This window comes from Acomys russatus, chromosome 2, assembly GCF_903995435.1.
Source record: "Acomys russatus chromosome 2, mAcoRus1.1, whole genome shotgun sequence".
Classification (NCBI taxonomy): domain Eukaryota; kingdom Metazoa; phylum Chordata; class Mammalia; order Rodentia; family Muridae; genus Acomys; species Acomys russatus.
The window spans coordinates 36,123,498-36,132,459 of NC_067138.1; the positions used below are offsets into that span (position 1 = coordinate 36,123,498).

Here is an 8,962-nt window from a genome sequence, read left to right on the forward strand (position 1 = left end):
TATCACATGTACACGGAGGAAAATCAACGATGGATAAAGGAATTGTGGGTTTTTTTCCCTTGGTGGGCTTTATAACTTGACACAGAGTTTTCTTCTTGTTCCAAGAGAATGGTTCGTGCTCTAGAAGCACACAGGAGGAGTCTTCAAAGCCCCAGGCTTTGCAGAAGGAGAAGTTTTGAGACACTACACAACATCCTGCTTGAGACATGGACAGATGAACAGCTTGAACATTATTTGTAAATTTCCAGTGAAGCCGAGAAATAGATGTTATAATATTTTTATTAAAATGCAATTAGCATACAGTAGGTTACATTTCACCAATGTGTACAACTTTATAAGAATTCACACACACACACACACACACACACACACACACACACCAGATCGGCACAATCAAGTGAGCATTTTTGCCATTCTCAGGTTATTTCTTACCTTATTCTTTCCTGCCCCTGGCAACGTCACTAAGGCCACCATGTATTCTCAGCCAACTGCTCATCTTTCTGTTGCTACCAATGTGTCGTAATTTTCATAACGTCATGTATGTTCAGCTTCTTCCACTTGGCACGATCATTTGGGTGTGAATTCTTGTTGTGTGTACCAGAGCTCCATTTTTTTCCCCATTGCGTAGCAGTATTCCAGTGTCTCTCGTTCTCCTGCTCACTGTTAGCTGCTGAGTACATGTGTGGACAGTGCTTGGTAGGAGCATGCCCCCTCACACTTCTTAGCTGAACATCAAGGAGTTGAGTGACTGCATCACATCGTAGGTTAACGCTTAGCTCATTAAGAAAAGGCCAAACTATTTCCCAATTTGCTCTTAGCACTTTGCATTCCCACTAGTGCATGAGAACCTCAGCTGCTCAGCACTCGCCCCAACGCATTTGCTATGCTCGGTTATTTTTAGCTATTCTAGTGGGTGTACGTCAGTCTCCTGTTATATTTTCATTGGCAGTTCCCTAGTGACTAATGTTTGAAGCCTCTCCTCTTTTCATGTGGCGATTTGCCATCCATACATCAGAGAAGCCTCTGCTCAAATATTGCTCTCAGCTTGGGCTCTTCCGCTTCTATCTATTGTTGAATTGTTAGGTGTGTTTGTGCGCGCATGCGTATCATGTGCTTTATCAGGAAACTGCGTTTTTTTTTTAGCAATGCCTTTTCTTTTCTAAAGATTTACTTTTTATTATGCATGTGTGCCTTGTGAATGTGCACCACATGCAGGCAAGTGACTGCGGGGTCGGAAGAGTACTCTGGATCCATTGGAACTGTGGTTACAATGGCTGTGAGCCAACACGATGTGCTGGGAACTGACTCTGGTCCTCAGCAAGAGCAGTTAGCACTCTTAACTGCTGACTCACCTCTCCAGCTCCTATTGCCATATCTTTAAACAGCCAAGTGAAAAACTATAATTTCAGAGTTATTAATTTCTTATATAATCTGTGATCTTCAAGTGTATTTGCTCATTTCTGAAGGAAAATGGGGGAGAAGTGCACCTGAGGGAGCTGAGGCGGGGTCTGGGAGGAGCTGAGGCGGGGCCTGGGAGGAGGTGAGGCGGGGCCTGGGAGGAGCTGAGGCGGGGCCTGGGAGGAGGTGAGGCGGGGCCTGGGAGGAGTCGGGGAAGGGGACACTGTATTAAAGACAAAAAAAAATTTAAGAAAAGAAAATTTGCCTAACACAAAGTCACTAAAACAATCCATTTCGTGTTAATGTTTAAGTAGGGTAAGCAGCCAGAGTCAAGGTGCTCTACTTCAATATGACTGCCTAATTATCCTAACACCATTTATTCAAAACATCACTTCAACATGGATTATCTTTAAAATTTTATAAACTTTCGAGTGGAAAAATCTATCTTATAACACTTTATTGTTTTAATTACTATAGCTGAATAATAAGGCTGGTGGTATAATTTTTCCTATTTTTTTTTTCAAAGTTGACTCATCTGTTTTGATGTTTTGCATTTCAGTATAAATCTCAGTGGGCTACTTGTCTATTTCTATCAAAAGAAATCTGTTGAGGTTGGGACTAGATTCTACTGAGTCTATATGGGCACTTGGGGTTGGGTAGGAGGTGTGTGTCTCTACTTACTGGGGTCTTCTTTAATTTTTTTCGGTAACATATCTTAACTTCCAGTGTTCAGTTCTTACAAAAATGATTTGCTCTTTTAAGTAATGGTTTAAGGCTTATGTATCTATGTGTCTCTACAATGTAGGGATATAATTGGTGATTTTTCTTGGCCAATGCTCTTGTATAATAACTCATTGACATTGTTACTAATTTCCATATAATTTGGAATCCATCAGTTTTCTACAGAGGTTAATTTCTTCCCTTCCAGTCTTGCCTTATTATTGGCTGAAAGTTTGAGTAGGTGAGTAGAAGTAATGAGAACCCAAATGCTTGCCTTGTTCTCTTAGTGTAGAAGGTGACTTGTCCGTCTTCCACTAGTAAGTATGTTCTGTAGGGGCCCTGTATTTGAAACTTTGGCTTTCTATTCAGAACTTGCTGAGCATTGTTTCCCTTTGTATCATTAAGTTGGAGGTTTTGTCAGCAATTGGTGGTCTACATTACCTTTTATCTTAGACAACTGCATTGCTGGCATAAGGTCTATTTGATAACGGAGTATTTCATGTAATTTTCAACTTTAATTTGTTAAGATTAAGACTTTTTGTGTTTATATCAATAAATCTATATAATAAATACATATACATCAATCTATATATACAATAAATCTATATAAAATTTCCTTACAATGCTTTTAAAATCTTTTCTTTTATATCAGCAACAGCCAATCCAATAGAGTAAGTTGGGAGAGGTTCTCTCTGCTCATGTATCTGGAAGCCTTTGTGTGAAACTGGGACCATTTCTTTTTCTTTCTTTTTTTGTTGTTGTTTTTATAGACTTTAATCTTTCTTTCTTTTTTCTTTTTAAATATTTTTTTATTTTTTACATATACATTTATATTATTACACATATATACAATAAACTACCTATAGCAGGAAGAATCATGACACAATCAGAAATAATATAAATCCTACATTCTTAGTGTTTTGGCTATTTGTATTTGACAGCCTTGAAGAGAACATCTTTCTTCTCTTGGTGTGTCTAAAATTCTGAATGTAAATCAGTCTCCATCACATCTTGTCGTTATCAACTTAAAACATCTATCTAGATCTAAAAACATCTTAACCCCTAAACAATTAAGCTTCATTGTAAAACTAAGCTACCTGGTCTTCAACCCCCTCAGAGACTTGAGAAGGAATAAACTTGATTACCTGAGTATGCCAGGAGTGCAGGTTAGTAGTTTTCCAAATGAGAAGAGGACAGAGACAGTTTTCTACCTGAATAGTCACCCAAAACTCTCAACAATGTTGGAGAACCTTCTTCAGCATCCTGGTGCAATGTATCTGTCAGACATGTATGTGAGGTAGGAACTATTGATATTGAGGACTTGCTTACCCTGTCTTGGCAGAGTTTGGCCTTCGAGTCTGCCCGCATCCAAGCTTGCCTTTTTTTAGGCAGAATTCTGTCTGTGATAGAAATGAGAACATTTGTCCCAGTGGCTTGTTTGCCACGTTTGAAGCCATTTCTATAAGAAGGTTCTTTGATGCTCATCATCCTCTTTGAGGTAGGCTAGGTATTGCCAGGATTTAACCTGTCTCATTGTCAGTGAATTTTTAAAATAAAAAAAAATTTTAAATGCCATATTCTGCACGTCTCTGAGGTTTTTGAAGACCTTATCTAACTATCCTACCTTATCTTTCTATAGAATCATATCTATCTGCCACACCTAAGATGTAGATTCTTGTAATAAAAGTAGAGGGACCATTTCTTCCTTAAAGTCCAGGAGAGAATTTATTTGATGATTAATACATTTGGGATCAGAAAGATTTTTGGTGGAAAATATAACTGCATATTTTATTTCTTTGTTATACAAGTCTATTCGACCACATGTTTCTTTTTGGGTAAGGTTGCTAGTCTGTAGTTTTCAAGTAATTTTTTCTAGTTCATTTCTGTCTGTGTGATCCATCGCTCTACAGTCACTCATAACATTTGCTCTCAATACACATAGGTGTATACTGATGTCAGCTTATTCTGATATTGGCAAGTTATTTCTTTTCTTTTTCTTTTTTTCCTAATCAATCAGGGGACAAGTTTATTTATTTTGTTCACATACTCAAAGAAGCATATTTTGGATATCAGAGTTTCTCTGTGCTTTGGTATGTCCTTGCTTGGATCTTTACTTTCTTATTCCTATGCTGTGCTTTATTTGCTCTTATTTTATGCTTACTAAGGTGGAGTTGGTGGCAGTTAATTTGGGATATCTTTTCTTTGTTGAGGTGGGCATGTAGTGCTACAGACTTATCTTGGGTTACTATGCCTGCCTTCACATCTTCTCTAATTTATAATACCACGGAATTATCTTTCGTGTCCTTTGGGTTGCTTAGAACTCTGTCTATGAATATTTTGGAGATGTACATTTTTTTCTGTTTTCTTTGTGTGTATCATTTTGGGTAGTTTCAATTTTTGTGTGTTTAAGCTCACTGATTTTTCTGTCATATCCTATTTTCATTTATTCCATCAAATGTATTTTTCACATCAAACATTTTAGTTGTCACTGATGCAAGTTAATTTGTGCCTTTTTCATAGTATTCATTTCTATACATAATATTCTTAAGCTTCTAGCTTATTGAATATATGACTATTTTCTTGTCCTTATCTACTCTATCATGTATGTATTTGGTGACAAAAGTTTTTTTTTTCGAGACAGGGTTTCTCTGTGTAGCCTTGGCTGTCCTGGACTCACTTTGTAGACCAGGCTGGCCTCGAACTCACAGTGATCCACCTGCCTTTGTCTCCTGAGTGCTGGGATTAAAGGTGTGTGCCACCACACCCAGGACAAATTTTTATTAAATATAGGGCACTTTAAAAATTCCTGCTAATATTGACTTTCATTTTCAACTGTAGTTAAATTTGGTTAGCAACTTGAAAAGTCTGCCCTGGCCCAACCTGAGCTAAAAATCCTTCTGTGAGCTCAATCTGAGCTCTGCACAGCCTCCCCTCCCTCCATCACTCCCTCCCCCCACCTTCCCTCTCCTCCAGATCCACTACTCCTTTATTTCCCTTCAGAAAAGATCATGCCTCCCAGGGATATCAACTGAATACTGCATAACAAAATGCAATTAGACTAGGCACATATTCTCATATCAAGACTGGACAAGGCAACCCAGTAGGAGGAAAAGGGTCCCAAGAGCTGGCAGTGGCTCTTTCCCAGCCTTGGGAACTTCATTTGTGTGCATTCCCTCACTAACACTTAGTGGAAGACTTGGGGACGCTGTGCTTGAACTACTTGGAACTTGTATTCGGTATGTCTGCTGAGTGTATGAATTTGATGTTAACCTGCCTGCCTCAGTTGCTCTCCAGCTTAATTATTTTTGAGATAGGGTCTCAGTGAACCTGAAGCTTGTGCACTGGGTAAGGCTGGCCAATGAACTCCAGGGATCCAGCAGTCTCTGCCTCTTTTCCTCTTCATTTCCCTTGCCAGAGTCACAGGCACACTGTCATGCCTGGCTTTCTAGGAATGACAACTCAGGTTCTTACATTTGCACAGCAAGAATTTTGCCCACTGAGCAATTTGAGCCCCATGAGCCCTTTATGGATCCACACAGCATGTGTGTGCAAACTCTCCTCCCTGAGAGCTATAGTCCTCTCTTAGGTCTGTGTTACTGAAGCTGCAATGGGAAGTCAAGCCTGGGTTTCTTGTCCCTACAAGGTGACAGCAAGTTCTAACTCAGAGATTTGCCTGCCTCTGTCTCCCCAGTGCTGCAGTAAAAGATGTGTGCCAGTACTGCCCAACTTACATAAAAATTTTAGAATGTGGAAATGTTCTGTTTTCTATGAAGCCAATATTACCCTGATGTAAAAACCATTAAAAGACCCAACAACAACAAGAAAAAGTCAGTGTCTCTGTGAACTTGGACACACACACACACACACACACACACACACACACACACACACACACACACACACACATCTCAATGAAATATTTGGAAACCAAACTCAAGAACACACCAAAGGCAACTATCTACCGAGACCGAGTCGGCTTCATCCCAGAGATTTGGAGGATGATTTAACACATATATATCAGTAAGAATCATATAAGGAAACTCAAAACAAAAACCAACAATCATCTCACTAGATACGTAAGGACAATGGGCGTCATGGTACAAGTTCTGGAGCATCTAAGAACACAGGGGGCATAGATTAGTATGACAAAGGCGATACTCAGCAAGCTCACAGCCAACATCATGCTTAAAGAAGGATGTGCCACCCTCCCTGACTCCTCCTGGTCAGCATAGTACTTATAAAGTTAGAACAGTAAGACAGAAGAAGGAGATAAAGGTGCTACAAATAGGTAAGGAAGAAGTTAAATGAGGTTTTAACACACTTTTCATGGTGAGAGTCATGGGAAAATACAGGTTAAATTACTTGAAATATCACCTATATCAGACTGTTCTCCAGTCATATGCAATGCCAAGATTGAGCGTTATTCCTGCCAAGTGGGGGTCTTGAAGTAGTGTGGTCATGTGATTCATTTTGCTCCTATTCTGGCAGGCACTCATGCTCGACTCTCCACCAAGCACACGCGCTTTGAGGAAAAAGTTTATGAAGTCCCAGTCCGCGTCAACGATGGGGGGAGGCCACCAATGGAAGGGACTGTCTCCTTGTCAGGTAGGCACCGTGGAATATCTGTCACCATGGGCAGTTCAAGAAATGCTTGTCTTTAAAGTGGGATTGGTTCTGCAACCATTCACTGAAAACCTTATCCTCCCAAACACTGTCTGCTTTCAGTTACTTTCTGCCAGTGTGTGGAAGGAAGCTGTTTCCGGCCAGCAGGCAGCCAGGATGGGATACCCACTGTGGGCATGGCAGTTGGTATACTTCTAACCACTTTCCTGGTCATTGGTGAGTATGATTTCTCAGGGCCGAGGATCCCTGTCCCGGGCCTCAGAAATGTTAGCTCCTCGTGTCATCACTTTAGGGGGTGTTTTGGGGGGCTTTCTTGACTTGAGTACCAAGCAAGAGTATCGGTCACCAGTCAATCAGATCAAAGTACCCTGGTTTAGAGACACTACCTGTCGTTGCCTTGCTTGGATTTTCTGCTGATGTTTAAACTCTTTATATTGATTGGTCTTTATTGTAACAAATACACAAGATAATCAACTCTTTTTAGAAAGCTTCTTTTTGACTTTTGGCTTCAGAGGTCCATAGCTGACTGACTGGCCTGTTGCTTTGGGGTCCACAGGAAGGCAGCCCTTTATTGAGGAAAGCTGCTCACCTCTCTGTTGGGAACAAGTGAGAGAGCTGGGGAAGGGGCTAGGGTCCTATTGTTCCCTTTCAGGGTATGTTGTCCAGGGGGAAACCACCTGCTAGTAAAGCTGAATTGGGGACTTTTGAAGGACATTCAAAATTGAAACCACACCAAGCTTTCTATACAAATTACTGTATTCTGAGCCAAGTTAGCAACCTTCTATGAAGGAGAAATGCTTTTCCTCGGAGGCGTTAGGATGTCGCTCCTTTATTCCTCAGCAAAAATTATGTCAGCTTCCAGATTGCTTATAACTTGGGGGCTTCCTACATACTGATAACAAGTGATCCGTTTACTTATCCAAGGGAGCCGATACCCAGAGTTCTGCAGCCACTAGAACAACAAAACACCATCTGACCCCACAGATGGAGGGTCACCAGTCATTCCCCATTCCTACCCTCATCACGACTGGAGAAGTGACAGGACATCTGATGACTATACTTGTTTGACCCTGAGTTTTCTCTTTTCAGGTATAATTTTAGCAGTTGTATTCATCCGCATAAAGAAAGATAAAGTTGAAAACCCTCAGTCCCCTGATGCTAGGCCTCTGAAAAGCTGAATTTGAGAAGAAATGGTCAAGTTTATGCACGTGCTATATCACTGCCTCAACTGTTTAACTTCATCCAAATGTGAACTATAATTGGTAGAGTTTATGCATCGTGTGCTATATCAGGGACCCATCTGTTTAATCTCATAATTTCATCCAAAATGTGAGCTATAATTTCTTTGATAGCATGCCTCCTTTGTCCTGCAATATTTTATACTACTTAGGTATTTTATGTTCTGTCGACATTAGAGTTATTTTCCATTTTCCCGTGACATTTTCCTCTTTTATGAAAGCTTTAGCTCCACAACCTGACCTTTCCCTTGAGACAAAGGTGAGCTGATTGTGCATCCTGTATATTGGTGTTTCAGAGACATATCCGTCATCTAGCACCAACGTCTGAGACACGATTTACCTCTTTTCTATTCCATCCTGCATTCCTTCATCTTTTGGTATTACACTGAACTTAGAATGTGTCACACAAAAGAACAAAGCAAAGCTCCGGGGCATGGGTGAGGGTGGGGGGATAAGTGGGCAGCTTTGTTCCTTGGTATGAACAGTTTCTCTGTGTTACCAACCATCTTTAATGGAGGTCCTCCACCCTGCTGTGATGGAGCAGACCCTGGAGACCTTGCACTATTTCGAGGAAGATGTACTTCATAAACCTGGGTACAGGAACTGATGAGTTGTCTGGGTTTGTTCACTCGTAAGTGCTTACATGTATGCTGGGCATGTTTTATTTGTACTTTCAAGTTTTGTTATATATTTATCGTGTGGAGGAAATGAGAAAGCATGGAAGTGGTGAGGAAATGAGAAATAAATGTTGGTTTCAGTTGTTTTTATTTCTCAGATCTCTGTATTATTGTGTGCGTACGTGTGTACATGCGTGTGTGTGTGTGTGTGTGTGTGTGTGTGTGTGTGTGTGTGTAGGGAGGCAGGTATGTCCAGAATTGGTTATTTGCTGTTTTTCACAATTGTCTTCCATCTAGAGTTAATTCAAGAGGATGGGTCTGCAAACTTTTAAATCACTGCCTGCCTCAGCTTTTAGACACATGGCC

At 40.5% G+C, this 8,962-nt stretch overlaps 1 protein-coding gene across 1 annotated transcript in view; it reads left to right on the top strand.

The window, feature by feature from the left end:
• Cdh17 (cadherin 17) overlaps positions 1-8,651 on the top strand; it is a 49,344-nt gene extending 40,693 nt beyond the window's left edge. Inside the window, exons 15-17 of the mRNA XM_051160367.1 lie at positions 6,607-6,723; positions 6,844-6,957; positions 7,831-8,651. Coding sequence (XP_051016324.1) covers positions 6,607-6,723; positions 6,844-6,957; positions 7,831-7,919 — 320 coding nt within the window. The 3' untranslated portion in view covers positions 7,920-8,651. The remainder of the gene's footprint in view (positions 1-6,606; positions 6,724-6,843; positions 6,958-7,830) is intronic.
• Positions 8,652-8,962: the final 311 nt, after the last annotated feature.